Here is a 15,409-nt window from a genome sequence, read left to right on the forward strand (position 1 = left end):
TAACGACTCCATAGCATTTTACCTGCTAGGTCCCTGTCAGCCACATACAGATCCACTGTTAACAGCCTACACCTAACCGCCTGTCTGCATTCCTGTGCCTCAGAGGGTCTGGCACATAATGAAGGCCCAGTAAATCTGGACGGATGGATGGATGGGTGGATGGGTGGGTGGATGGAAGGGTGGGTGGCTGGGTGGAAGGATGGATAGATGGATGGATGGATGGATGGAAGGTGGGTAGCTGGGTGGATGGATGGATGGGTAGATGGGTGGGTGGGTAGCTGGGTGGATGGATGGATAGATGGATGGATGGATGGATGGATGGATGGATGGATGGATGGAAGGTGGGTAGCTGGGTGGATGGATGGATGGGTAGATGGGTGGGTGGGTAGCTGGGTGGATGGATGGATAGATGGATGGATGGATGGATGGAAGGTGGATAGATGGATGGATGGATGGATGGAAGGTGGATAGATGGGTGGATGGATGGATGGGTAGATGGGTGGGTGGGTAGCTGGATGGATGGATGGATGGATGGATGGATAGAAGGTGGATAGATGGATGGATGGATGGATGGATGGATGGAAGGTGGGTAGCTGGCTGGCTGGCTGGCTGGGTAACTACCCAAGCACTTCAAACTGCAGTATGTCTAAAATAAAATTCACCAACTTTAATTCCAAACCTCATCATGCTCCAGGGCTCCTTGTCTCAAGCTAATGGATTCACCTTCCCCAAAAAGAGCCAGACTGGAATCCTGAAAGACATCTTGAGCCCTCCCTTTTCTGTTCTGCTCTGACCAGTCTCCAAATCTTGCCCAGCGAGGCCTAGAACGTCCCTCGTGTCTCTCTCATACTTGACCCTACTGCCACTGCCCTGTAAGCACCTCATTCTGCTCGTCTCATCTGCCCCAAAGCCAACCAACTGCCAACTTAGTAGCAAGTCACTTTTGGGTCTGCCCTCAGCCGCCTCCGTCCTTTAACTGCAGTTCTCACACCCTAGCCTCCCTGGTTTCCATCTCCCCTCTCCCTGCTTGTTCTTCGGGTACAGCACTTACTGACCACAGGTAGCCCTGTGGGCACATTAACTACGCACAGCTTGGGTTGGCCCTTCAGACTGTTTTCCAAGGATCTCTCAGCTTTCCAAAACCCACAGACCCGTGAACAGCATAGCACTCAGTAAATGCTGAACTGAATCACAAGGAGCAAACAGTACCCCAAGATGAAATTTGGAATGTTTTTTCTCATAGAATGTCGTAAATGGTAATTGGATATGCCTGAAGCAATATCACCATAATTTACATGTCACTGATTAAATTGGACCCTTTTAAGGTTGGGCTGGAATTAAACCAGGAAAAAGCTTTCTGATTCTCAAACTACTTACTAAATAGTTTTTGAAGACAACTCAATTTTTTTCATAAAATGAGGACCAAGTTTAAGACTATGTAGAAGCTAGCAAATAAATCGGGACATAATTCACATTATTGCCGGGAGCCAGCACGGGAGACCCCACCCATGACAAGGTCATGCGGAGAGGCCTGATGGGCAAGGCGAGCCAGGCTTCAGGGGCTCCCCTGGGTTTTCCTGAACATCTACCCCCAAAAAACCAGAGTCTGCCTGCTTCATTACTGTGCTTTCCACTCTTCTAACATTCTCTGGAAAAAAGTTAACTCAGGGCTTCAGTCTCCTGCATATGAAAGGAATGTTTCAGCTCAAACCCCTTTGATGGCTCTCTAACTTGCCTGACAGGTTCCCCGGATTTTTACAATTTGTGAATTGCTTACAGCCCCCCAACCGAGAGAGGCACAAAGCTTAAACATCTTAAAGATATAGAGCCTTTTAGAGTTAAGAATTAGTTTGGTGAAGAGTTTGTTGAGTTAATGTTTGCTGCCAGGCCTCCATATCCTTTATCTTTTAGGCACCTGGGAGGATATTAATCAATGTAATCGGGATGCAGAAATAGGAATATAGTAGTTTTGATGTTAGCAACACTAGACTTTTGAGTTAATTACTTTTCTCTTTGTTATAAATCACTGTACTTCTTTCATTGTTATAAATTGTTGTGTCCTTGCTATGTAAGAATGTAACTTTATTTAGTGCTTTCTGAGAGTGGCACCAGACTTTGGGAAGAACAACACTATTACCCTTATCAGAAAAGGGCCATAAAATGTTAATTGGCCTTCTGGCCAGAAGATGATGTAAATCACCTAAGACTTATGTATACAACTAGGTATGCACAGAGAAAGCCTGGTCTCAATAAGAGTCAGGGTGGTTGACACTGCATAATTTTGTATTATCCATTGATCTCTATGTACAATCAAAAGTATAAAAGGCCTTCTGAACAATAAGGGATGGACCAGTTTCTCGGACTAGTCTCTCGAACTACTTTCTTGGAAATCTGGTTTCCCCCATCTCTCTCTCTCTCTCTCTCCCTCTCCCTCCCTCTCCTTTTCTGGCTGAATTCCCATCTGGAGCGGGGAGGCTCGCCAAGTCTACTAACTTGCCCTGGCTTTTAAGTCCCGCCCCGTGAGAGAGGGAGCCCAAGGCGGGGCACCCTCCGCTATTCAAAGGAGCACTGGTGGCCTAACACCCACGGTGCAAACTTCTTGTCCTGAAGTTTTATTGGCTTTCCCCGTAAACCAAGTTACTCAGCTTCTTTTCTCCACTAAATTTTCCTACTATAGTGTTTCTTCTTAATTTCTTTTATATTTCTAAATAAATAAGTTTTTCCTCGCCTACACTGTCTCCCCTTTGAATTCCCTGGATCCACCGGGGCTAGACCTTGGCACATTATGAAGACTCTATACCCACCAAAAATACGTATTAAATGATCCTTTAAAATTCTATAAGCAAGATCTAAATGGTATAGTCCCACACTAGCCCTTAAAATATGATTCCAATTACACAGAATTTATAAATATAAGAGCTAAAAATTCACTTCAAGCATGAATTGAAAGTATCTCCTCTAAAAAAATTTATCAAAATAAATTTACCAAATATGCAAGAGAAAATGGGGGAAGGTGTTTTAGTGATGAAATAAAGCTTAAAGCATCTGCAGCTGCTAAAAGGGAAAGACACACGGTGCACTTCTGAGTCTGCACCTACGACAGTCTGCAGCGGCAGGTACGTCTGTGCTGACACTGTAGCTCTCAGCGTGGGCAGGGGGGCGGGGAGGCAGGGGTGCTGGTGAACTGCCCACCCTCATCAGAAGAGCTGGTAAGAATAAGAAAATTGGCCACTGTGGCTTTTAGGTTCCAACGTATTGTATATTTTAAAACACCCTTTTTATATGCTCAGACCCCAAGACAGAAAGGCAGCATCAATAAGGTCTTTACTGAGACCTTCAGGGAAAGCAGACACATTTCACACTGCTAGAATTCTTATAATCAAATATTGATTTGGAATTGAAATTTCTCTGAAGAATATGTATTGTCTCTCTGTTTTCATTAGTCAGCCTTTAGTTTCAGGTCTTTATTCCAATCCACTAGCACTTACAGGTTAGATATCAGCTTAGCCCAATCTTTAAATAACAAATTGTTGCTATTTTTAAGTACATCAAGTGTAATTATAAATAAGAGTAACACTGTCTGTTAGCTTTTTCTGGATGGATTTTTTTATTAGTACCAGTTCACTAACCAAAAATACTACTACTCTGGTTACACAGAAATTATAAACAAAACTTAAGTCACTTATTCCAAAAGTACGGTAACAAAATGAGAGTCAAATGATATTTGTGAACTTATACAGAAAAGGATTATAAATATCAAAAATAAAACTCTACATATATTTGTGCATGATTATCAGATGTAAAGCTGCTAATTCAATCAAGGTGATAAGAGAGGAGAACAAGGCCAAGAATCTTAAAACAAAAATCATCTTATTTTATGTTTCCATTTTAAAAGTCTAAAACATTTATAATTGTCTTCTTTTACTTCTTAGAAATTATAAAGACCACATAAATACCAGAGGGAAATGGCTCTGAAGTTAGAGCTTTTTGATTTTCAGTTAATTCATAATAAGACTAAAAAAATAATATATTTTAAAAGCCTATTGAATTGTAGCAAAACAGTACCTTTATCCAGCTTATGTAACTCAAGATGACTGTCTTCTCTGCATACTTATTTGTTGCTATGAACTGTAATGCATTATGAGATTTGAAGTGTGAATGTAACCTACAGGAGGTCAAGGTTTACACCTGGGTGCTCTTCTCATCATCTCGGCCTGACGGGAACACCCTTCACCTCACTCTCCAGGACACAGCACTTTCTTAATTCTCAACTGAGCTTAAGTGTCTCATCCCCTCACTACCATTCCAGTTATTTTTCCATCACAGAAAGCTCATCCCATGTACCTCAATGTGAATTACACCTGTGCCTGTGTTTAATTAATTAGTTTATTGTCTATGTCCTCCCCAAGACTCTAACCTCCCCAAGGACAAGGACCACGAGTATCTCGTTCAGGGCTGAACCCACAGCACCAAGCATAATACCTAGCATACAGTAGGTGCCAGTTTTTAAATAAATAAGCCAATCAGTCAGTCAGTTTACATGGATTTCCATTTATGATAAAAGCTGACCAAAACAGCTATTTTAAAAATAAGACAAAAAATAAAATGAGACAGCTAAGTAAAAATACATTCACATGACTTTATGAGAACAGGAGTTTGAGACTTTCAAATCCACGGGCCTTTTACACACCCTGATGTCCCTGGCCTTCAGCTCATCACCAGAGCATATTTTTGTTCACCATTTACCCTGTTACACATTATTTCCATCACCTAAACTCATTCCATAAAAACATCACAGACTTTTATTAGTTACTTAGAAAATATTTTCTAATAGCCAGATGTAGTTAAAAACCGAAATTTCCCAGTCACCTTTCCATTTATTGGACAGAGACAGCTAAAAAGAATCAGGGACAAAACAGAAGGCCTGGGATGCACAAGCACCTTGAGAGGAAGCACAGCTCCTAGGATGGGAGCAAGCTCGGCTACAGAAAGTCTGACAGCTTCCCCGCCCACCGCTAAAGCCTCTGATGCCCAGTGAGCATCCACATCTTAATACCGAACACGTGCCGTTCAGAATAAGTCAGACTCTGCCCAAAGAGATTGGCTGAAATAGTCTTACCTCTGTTTCTGTGAGAAGTGTTTTTAGCCTTGTCAAATCTTTTGTTACCATCCCATTCTGAAAGGGCAAATGAAAAAGGGGGAAACCAAGCAGCATATTAGTTTTTCACTCTGAACTTGACTCTTTGGCTATTTTTAAGGTTTACCCATAAAAAGAAAACCAGTGCTATGCTCCTCTCCTCTCCTCATTACTATTAGCGGTGATAACAAAGCCAACCTTCTGTGTGGGAAGTTAAAAAGACGAACAGAACATCTTTAAAATATACAGTATGCCCTAAAACACTGGATTCAACTTGTAAGAATTTAAGATTAATTCAATAACATGTTCACAATGAGTATCACTCAAAGTAGGATAAGCAAAAAGAAAAATAAACTTTAACTTTTTAAAACTCCTTTTCCTAAACCAAACAGGTGAGCTCGGTCACTTGAGATTTAGATCCACATACAATGGTCACCCTACCTAAAGACGGTTCATTAAAGCTGTTGAAGGAAAACAAAACATTAGCTCTTGAGAAATTCACATTTCACTTGAGATTTGAAAGCAAACTGCTTCTTAATTTTAAATTTAAAAATCCAACAGGTAAAACAGTGTAATATGCTCAATTTAAATAGAAAAGATCCTTAAAGATAGAATTATCTAAACAATAAAGAAGAGAAATATTCTTTATCACCAATTTAGAACTCAATACCCATACAAGACTCTTGAGAGTCCCTTGGACTGCAAGGAGATCCAACCAGTCCATTCTAAAGGAGATCAGTCCTGGGTGTTCATCGGAAGGACTGATGCTGAAGCTGAAACTCCAATACTTTGGCCACCTCATGGGAAGAGTTGACTCACTGGAAAAGATCTTGATGCTGGGAGGGACTGGGGGCAGGAGGAGAAGGGGACGACAGAGGATGAGACGGTTGGATGGCATCACCGACTCGATGGACATGAGTTTGGGTGAACTCCAGGAGTTGGTGATGGACAGGGAGGCCTGGTGTGCTGTGATTCATGGGGTTGCAAAGAGTCAGACACAACTGAGCGACTGAACTGACCCATACAATTTTGCTATATTAATAAGATACCTTAGCTTTTATATTCATTTGTTAAGATGGTAAAATAAAAAGATACTATTAAACCAATTAAATAATTCACTGCACAATAATTCCTTAGAAAATAACTAAATTACCCTCCGAGATGGGTCATTATATTACACTCAACAATATACAAAGTACTTTCCTGATTTCCTTCTTTTTCACCATGTATATATTTATTTGCAGTGAAAACACAACTTTGCTCTTTGTTTTCCACAGTTTATGATAATTCAGAAGTATAGAGAACTCAAGCTGTATAACAAAGTATACATATGTGTTTTTTTTTACTTTCACCATATTTCATTATGACTCAAAAAGTATCAGTTTTGTAACAGTTACCAACTGGTGAAAAAAAGTCATAACATATCTTTTCTTCCAATTTCTATAGATTGCCAACTCTAAAGTTCAAAAAAGGAAGTCTTTCCATTAAGTCATCCAAAAACAAATAAAAACTCTAGAAAATTTAATAGCGCATACAAAAATTTATCCCAAGGTCTGAATAGAATGAGATAACTTCATCAGAGCAGCCATGAATATGAACATCGTCAGAAAGAAAAGTAATTATTACTTTGTTTAGATAAATTTAAGCATTTTATACAATAAATGACTAAATTAAAGAAACATATAAGATCATACATCCACAGAAGCATTCTAAAACTCAAAAATACCTTCAGGTTCTGTTAAATTATACCTTTAAAGAAAATCAGTTATTCTATACTTCCAAAGTTTTAAAAATTATCTCTTAATCACAAACTACATTAATAAAAGAATCCAATGTTTAAATAGGAGTATGTTGAAAAGAAGTAAGTAGCTACTCATAGACTTTGATTTCCGGCAGGACCTACAGGACGCAGGCATACACCTAAGAAGTCCAGTGGGTGAATACATTTTCGGACATTCAAATTTGAACCAGCCAACATACCAGGGACTCTCCCGTCAGCGACTTGGCGAGAATGCGGGTCACAGGCTGGAGCTTCCCTTCCAGCTGCATGCAGCAGAGCACCGCCTGGAAGGCGCCATCCCCCTCGGCCAGTCCTCCTCCCAGCACTGTCGTGGAGAAAGAGCCAGCATTAACCGCGCGGCAGTCGAAACACATCCCACTGTCCTGGAGAAACAGCCAGCATTAACCGCGCGGCAGTCGAAACACATCCTTCTCAACTTCATTGTCAGCACGCTGTCCTAGGCATGACTTATTTTTTTTAAACTGGACTGTGGTTACTTTACTCCGCTGAGTCAGTTTCTGCTCTACAGCGAAGTAAACCAGCCAGACATCAACATATATCCGGTTTTTGGATTTCCTTCCCATGTAGGTCACCACAGAGCACCCAGCAGTCTCCTGCGCTGTAGAGCAGGTTCTCGTTAGTTGCCTGTTTTATACATGGTAGTGTATACGGCAAATCCCACTCTTTCAGTTCATCCCCTCCTTTTCCCTCCTGGTATCCATTACATTTGTTTTCTACCTCTGTACCTTTATTTCTGTTTTGCAATGAGATCATTTTTACCATTTTTCTAGATTCCACAAATATGTGTTAACATGTATTTTCTCTTTCTGACTTACTTCCCTCTGTATTGAAAAACACGAGGTCCATCCACATCTCTACAAATGACATGGTTTTGTTCCTTTTTATGGCTGAGTATGTTTCATTTTTAGGACTAACACCCAAAAAAGATGTTCTTTTCACTAAAGGGGACTGGAATGCAAAAGTAGGAAGTCAAGAAACACCTGGGGTAACAGGCAAATTTGGCCTTGGAATGCGGAATGAAGCAGGGCAAAGGCTAACAAGAGTTTTGCCAAGAGAACGCACTGGTCATGGCAAACACCCTCTTCCAACAACACAAGAGAAGAATCTACACATGGACATCACCAGATGGTTAACACCGAAATCAGATTGATTACATTCTTTGCAGCCAAAGATGGAGAAGCTCTATACAGTCAGAAAAAACAAGACTGGGAGCTGACTGTGGCTCAGATCATGAACTCCTTACTGCCAAATTCAGACTGAAATTGAAGAAAGTAGGGAAAACCACTAGTCCATTCAGGTATGACCTAAATCAAATCCCTTATGATTATACAGTGGAAGTGAGAAATAGATTTAAGGGCCTAGATCTGATAGATACAGTGCCTGATGAACTATGGACGGAGGTTTGTGACACTGTACAGGAGACAGGGATAAAAACCATCCCCATGGAAAAGAAATGCAAAAAAGCAAAATGGCTGTCTGGGGAGGCCTTACAAATAGCTGTGAAAAGAAGAGAAGCCAAAAGCAAAGGAGAAAAGGAAAGATATAAGCCTGTGAATGCAGAGTTCCAAAGAATAGCAGGGAGAGATAAGAAAGCCTTCCTCAACAATCAATGCAAAGAAATAGAGGAAAAGAACAGAATGGGAAAGACTAGAGATCTCTTCAAGAAAATTAGAGATACTAACAGAACATTTCATGCAAAGATGGGCTCGATAAAGGACAGAAATGGTATGGACCTAACAGAAGCAGAAGATATTAAGAAGAGATGGCAAGAATACACAGAAGAACTTTACAAAAAAGATCTTCACGACCAAGATAATCACAATGGTGTGATCACTCACCTGGAGACAGACATCCTGGAATGTGAAGTCAAGTGGGCCTTAGAAAGCATCACTACAAACAAAGCTAGTGGAGGTGACGGAATTCCAGTTGAGCTATTTCAAATCCTGGAAGATGATGCTGTGAAAAGTGCTGCACTCAATATGCCAGCAAATTTGGAAAACTCAGCAGTGGCCACAGGACTGGAAAAGGTCAGTTTTCATTCCAATACTGCACAATTGCACTCATCTCACACGCTAGCAAAGTAATGCTCAAAATTCTCCAAGCCAGGCTTCAGCAATATGTGAACCGTGAACTTCCAGATGTTCAAGCTGGTTTTAGAAAAGGCAGAGGAACCAGAGATCAAATTGCCAACATCTGTTGGATCATGGAAAAAGGAAGAGTTCCAGAAAGACATCTATTTCTACTTTATTGACTATGCCAAAGCCTTTGACTGCGTGGATCATGATAAACTGTGGAAAATTCTGAAAGAGATGGGAATACCAGACCACCTGACCTACCTCTTGAGAAAGCTATGTGCAGGTCAGGAAGCAACAGTTAGAACTGGACATGGAACAACAGACTGGTTCCAAATAGGAAAAGGAGTACATCAAGGCTGTATATTGTCACCCTGCTTATTTAACTTATATGCAGAGTACACCATGAGAAACTCTGGGCTGGATGAAGCACAAGCTGGAATCAAGATTGCCGGGAGAACTATCAATAACCTCAGATATGCAGATGACACCACCCTTACGGCAGAAAGTGAAGAGGAACTAAAAAGCCTCTTGATGAAAGTGAAAGAGGAGAGTGAAACAGTTGGCTTAAAGCTCAACATTCAGAAAACGAAGACCATGGCATCTGGTCCCACCACTTCACGGCAAATAGATGGGGAAACAGGGGAAACAGTGTCAGACTTTATTTGGGGGGGGGGCTCCAAAATCACTGCAGATGGTGGCTGCAGCCATGAAATTAAAAGACGCTTACTCCTTGGAAGGAAAGTTATGACCAACCTAGATAGTATATTCAAAAGCAGAGACATTACTTTGCCAACAAAGGTCTGTCTAGTCAAGGCTATGGTTTTTCCAGTGGTCATGTATCGATGAGAGAGTTGGACTGTGAAGAAAGCTGAGCGCCTAAGAATTGATGCTTTTGAACTGTGGTGTTGAAGACTCTTGGGAGTCCCTTGGACTGCAAGGAGATCCAACCAGTCCATTCTAAAGGAGATCAGTCCTGGGTGTTCTTTGGAAGGACTGATGCTAAAGCTGAAACTCCAATACTCTGGCCACCTTATGAGAAGAGTTGACTCATTGGAAAACACTCTGATGCTGGGAGGGACTGGGGGCAGATGCTGGGAGGAGAAGGGGATGATAGAGGGTGAGATGGCTGGATGGCATCACCGACTTGATGGACATGAGTTTGGGTGAACTCCGGGAGTTGGTGATGGACAGGGAGGCCTGGCGTGCTGCGATTCATGGGGTCACAAAGAGTCCGACACGACTGAGCGACTGAACTGAACTGAATATTTCATTTGTGGGCTTCCTTCATAGCTCAGTGGTAAAGAACTTGCCTGCCAATACAGGAGATACCGATTTGATCCATGGGTTGGGAAGATCTCCTGGAGAAGGAAATGGCAACCCATTCCAGTATTCTTGCCTGGGAAATCCCATGGACAGAGAAGCCTGGCAAGCTATAAACTATGGGACTGCAAAGAGTCGGGACACAACCTGGCAACTAAACAACAAATACTCCATTGTAATATGTACCATATATCCATTCCTCTGTTGATTTACGTTGTTCCATGTCCCGGCTACCGTAAATAGAGCTGAAATACACACTGGGGTCCATGTAATTTTTGAATTATGCTTTTCACGGGGCATATGCTCAGTCATATGGCCATTCTGCTTTTAGTTTTTTAAGGAGCCTGCACACTGTTCTTCATAGTGGCTGCACCAACTCACAGTCCCACCAACAGTGTAAGGGGGTTCCCTTTTCTCCACGCTCTCTCCAGCATTTCAGTTCAGTTCAGTCGCTCAGTCATGTCCGACTCTCTGCGACCCCATGAATCGCAGCACGCCAGGCCTCCCTGTCCATCACCATCTCCTGGAATTCACTCAGACTCACGTCCATCGAGTCCGTGATGTCATCCAGCCATCTCATCCTCGGTCGTCCCCTTCTCCTCCTGCCCCCAATCCCTCCCAGCATCACAGTCTTTTCCAATGAGTCAGCTCTTCGCATGAGGTGGCCAAAGTACTGGAGTTTCATCTTTAGCATCATTCCCTCCAAAGAAATCCCAGGGTTGATCTCCTTCAGAATGGACTGGTTGGATATCCTTGCAGTCCAAGGGACTCTCAAGAGTCTTCTCCAACACCACAGTTCAAAAGAATCAATTCTTCGGCACTCAGCCTTCTTCACAGTCCAACTCTCACATCCATACATGACCACAGGAAAAAGCATAGCCTTGACTAGACGGACCTTAGTCGGCAAAGTAATGTCTCTGCTTTTGAATATACTGTCTAGGTTGGTCATAACTTTTCTTCCAAGGAGTAAGAGTCTTTTAATTTCATGGCTGCAGTCACCATCTGCAGTGATTTTTTTTGGATGGTGGCCATTCAGACCTGTGTGAGGTGATACCTCATTGCAGTTTTTATTTGCATTTCTCTAAAAATTAGTGGTGTTGAGCATCTTTTCATGTGTTTTTTGGTAGTCTGTATGTCTTCTCTGAGAAATGTATATTTAGGTCTTACAGCCATTTTTTGATTGGGTTGCTTGCTTTCTAAGAATTTGTCCATTTCTTCCAGGTTTTCCATTTTCTTGGCATATAGTTGCTTGTAGTAGTCTTTATGAGCCTTTGTATTTCTGTGGTGTCAGTTGTAACTTTTTCTTTTTCACTTCTAACTTGAGTGCTCCCCTCTTTGCTCATAATGAGTCTGGCTAAAGGTTTAGGCATTTTGTTAATCTTTCTCAAAAAAATCAGCTTTTAGTGTCACTGATCTTTTCTATTGTTTTTTTTTGGTTTCTATTTCTGTTATTTCTGCTCTGATTTTTATGATTTCTTTTCTCCCACTAACTCTGGGGTTTTTTGTTGAGTCTGGTTGCTTTGGGTGTAGGCTAGGCTGCCTATCTGAAATCGCCTGTTCCCTGGGGTGGGGCTGCACAGCCGTAAGCTCCCCTCTTAGAACCGCTTTTGGTGGACCGCATAGGTTCTGGGCCGCCATATTTTCATTGTCTTTGTTTCTGGACGTTCGTTTTGTTTCTTCTTGGATCTCTCCAGTGATCTCTCGGTTATGATGTAGCGTGCTATGTAGCGTCCATGTGTTTCCATTTTTCACAATTTTTCTTCCTATAATCGATTCCTAATCTCATAGTACTGTCGTCAGATATGACTGCACCATAAAGAAGGCTGAGTGCTGAAGAACTGGTGCAACATATCACATGTGACCTAACATGATTTCAAGTTTCTTAAGTTTACCAAGGTTTCATTTGTGACCCAAGATGTGCTCTATCCTGGAGAATGTTCCATGTGCACTTGAGAAGAAAGTATATTCCGAAGTTTTAGGGTGGATGTTTTAGTATATTTATACTATAAACATCAATTACGCCTATTTGGCCCAATGGGTCATTTAGGACCTGTATTTCTGTATTAATTTTCCGTGTGGACGATCTGTCCACTGGCGTAAGGCAGTGCTGGCGCCCCGCACTGTTACTGCGTCACTTCAGTTCCCTCTTTATGACTTAGCATTTGCCTCTCGTGTTGAGATGCTCCTATGCTGGGTCCGCAAATATGTACAACTGTTGTATCCTCTTCAGCTGATCCCTTGATCATCATGCAGCATCCTCCCTCATCCCTCGTTGTTGTTCAGTCGCTCAGTCATGTCCAACTCTTTTCAACCCAGTGGACAGCAGCACACCAGCCTTCCCTGTCCTTTACTGTCTCTCAGAGTTTGCTCAAACTCATGTCCACTGAGTCAGAGATGCCATCATCTCTGTCACCCCCTTCTTCTCCTGTCCTCAATCTTTCCCAGCATCAGGGTCTTTTCCAATGAGTCAGCTCTTCGCATCAGGTCACCAAAGTATGAAAACTTCAGCTTCAGCATCAGTCCTTCCAATGAACATTCAGTGCTGATTTTCTTTAGGACTGACTAGGATCGATCACCTTGCTGTCCAAGGGACTCTAAAGAGTCTTTTCCAGCACCACAGTTTGAAAGCATCAATTCTTCAGCACTCAGCCTTCTTTATGGGGCAACATTCATGCATGACTATTGGAAAAACCATACCTTAGACTATACAGACCTTTGTTGGCAAAGTGATGTCTGCTTTTCAATACACTGTCTAGGTTTGTCATAGCTTTTCTTCCAAGGAGCAGGCATCTTATAATTTCAGGCTGCAGTTACAATCCATAGTGATTTTTCCCAAGAAAATAAAGTCTACCCCTGCTTCCATTTTTTTCCCATCTATTTGCCATGAAGTGATGGGACAAGATGCCATGATCTTATTTTTTTGAATGTTGGGTTTCACTGTACTGCATCAGTTCTACTAAAAACTGATTTTTGCAACTGCAACTGATTTGAAAGTTGTAGTCTCTATATTCAAGAAGGTTTTGTTCAATTACTTTTAGTTTAGACCAACTTGCTCTCACTCCATCCATGTTACAGATCACTCATGTGCTCAACTGACAATTCCAATACATGAGTAACATATCCTTGAGAATGTCTTGAGCACCTTAGAAAATTCCACAGTAAGCCCACATCTCCCTCTGATCTTACTATTCCTGAAACTATTCAAATGTGACCTTTGGCAGGTCATCTTCTCTCTCTGGCCCTCAGCACGGTCATTTATGGAACTGAAACACGAAAACTGTGCTGCAAGAATCAAATGACAGAAAGCCAGGAAAGCGCCTTAAAGGAACCAACAGTCCCGCCAAAGTCTGGATCATTCACACTCTCCAAGCATGCTCCCTTCCCTGGAGGACGGAGGTGACCACAGCTCCCTAACGAGGCTGTGGTAAAGACTGACTATATGAAATAGCTAGCACAATCCCCTCATAAGAGTTCCCTAGATGTTCCCTAACCCTCTAAAAATTATAAAATAGCATCAAAAACTTGAGGAAACATCTGAGCTCCTTTTGAGTAGCTGGGATATTAAGAAACTAGTTATCAAGAGCTGAGGAATGTTTCAGGGAAATGAAAAAAATTTTTTAAGAATATTTCAGTCTCAGATGAGTATGTCACTTTGTTTAAAAAGCATTAAACAACATATTTTACAAACACTTTTCAAAGGTCTTTGGTTTGTACAAGGTATTAGCTGAATTTTATTTTACAAAAGTTCTGCCACTCTCTCGGTATTTGAATGTCTCCATATCATTCTTTTCCTTTTCCTCTCTCTAAACCTTTCAGACAAGAAACACTGCTGATGCACTTCCTTCTAACTGTTGTCTTTAAGTGCGATTCAGTTTATGCCTTGTAGGACCCCACATGAAGAACTGTGGCAAAGAAACAGTCAACGACTCTAGGTAAAAAGCTACCCTGCTGTTGTGTCATACGACACAATCAAATTGCAATGCTGCCTCTCTGGTACTGTATTATCTTTAACATTTTGAAAAAGCCTGAAACAATACAAAGTATGGCCTAGTGTATAATAAAATCTGCCTCATTTATTGAACCTGCCAAACATAGTCTAATCTTGGGCAACTGTAAAAAAGTTATGTTTCCTTACAAATAAATTCTCTCCCCACCAGCTATCTGTGGAACTTTGTGAGCACAGAACTCCTTCCTGCACCTTAGCTGTGATGTGAAATTCAAGGCTCTATCCCTTTTCATTCTTAAGTTTTTGTAAGATTTGCTAAGACCTAAAATATCTCTTACTTGGAATGTTCTGGACCAGAAAATGAGTAATATTAAAGGAATATTCATTCATTCAACTTGGCTTCCCTGGTAGCTCAGCTGGTAAAGAATCCACCTGCAATGCAGGAGAACCTGGTTCGATTCCTGGGTTGAAAAGATCCTCTGGAGAAGGAATAGGCTACCCACTCCAGTATTCTTGGGCTTACCTGGTGGCTCAGATAGTAAAGAATCCGCCTACAATGCAGGAGACCTGGGTTCAATCCCTGATGGGAAGATCCCCTGGAGGAGGGCATGGCAACCCACTCCAGTATTTTTGCCTGGAGACTCCCATGGACAGAGGAGCCTGGCAGGCTGCAGTCCATGAGGGCATGGCAACCCACTCCAGTATTCTTGCCTGGAAAATCCCCATGGACAGAGAAGCCTGGCAGGCTGCAGCCCATGGGGTCACAAAGAGTTGGACACAACTGAATGACATCCACGCATGCATTCATTCAACTGCTTTGACCAAAGCAGTCTCTGTAAGGCAGCCCCCGGCCACCAAAAAGAGAGGACAAACAACTGAAGTCCAATCCCCCTTGCCTGCAAAGCACTGCCCGCCACGAGTAAGATCACTCACAACAAGTCTAAAGTTCAGTAAGTGCTGAGTATTAGTCTGCATTTTTTCAGTAACACGACCATTTTACATGATTTCTCTTATCAAGTCCCTAGTTATTTCTAAAATCTTGTACTGAAGACCATAGCGTAATCAAGGTGGTATTTTTCCAATATTCTCAAAAGAAACTTTTGAATCATCACTAAACTAAGTCTCTGAGT

The 15,409-nt window shown here is 41.8% G+C and overlaps 1 protein-coding gene across 11 annotated transcripts in view; it reads right to left on the reverse strand.

Moving 5' to 3' along the window:
- The window catches only part of HELZ (helicase with zinc finger), a 146,211-nt gene that overhangs the window by 97,274 nt on the left and 33,528 nt on the right, over nt 1–15,409 (reverse strand). For all 11 annotated transcript variants that reach the window (XM_069544076.1, XM_069544082.1, XM_069544077.1 and 8 more), the window contains 2 exons: nt 7,118–7,242; nt 5,120–5,176 (listed from right to left, as the gene is read on the reverse strand). In XM_069544076.1, coding sequence (XP_069400177.1) covers nt 5,120–5,176; nt 7,118–7,242 — 182 coding nt within the window. The remainder of the gene's footprint in view (nt 1–5,119; nt 5,177–7,117; nt 7,243–15,409) is intronic.

Source organism: Ovis canadensis, chromosome 11, assembly GCF_042477335.2.
Source record: "Ovis canadensis isolate MfBH-ARS-UI-01 breed Bighorn chromosome 11, ARS-UI_OviCan_v2, whole genome shotgun sequence".
In the NCBI taxonomy this organism is placed as follows: domain Eukaryota; kingdom Metazoa; phylum Chordata; class Mammalia; order Artiodactyla; family Bovidae; genus Ovis; species Ovis canadensis.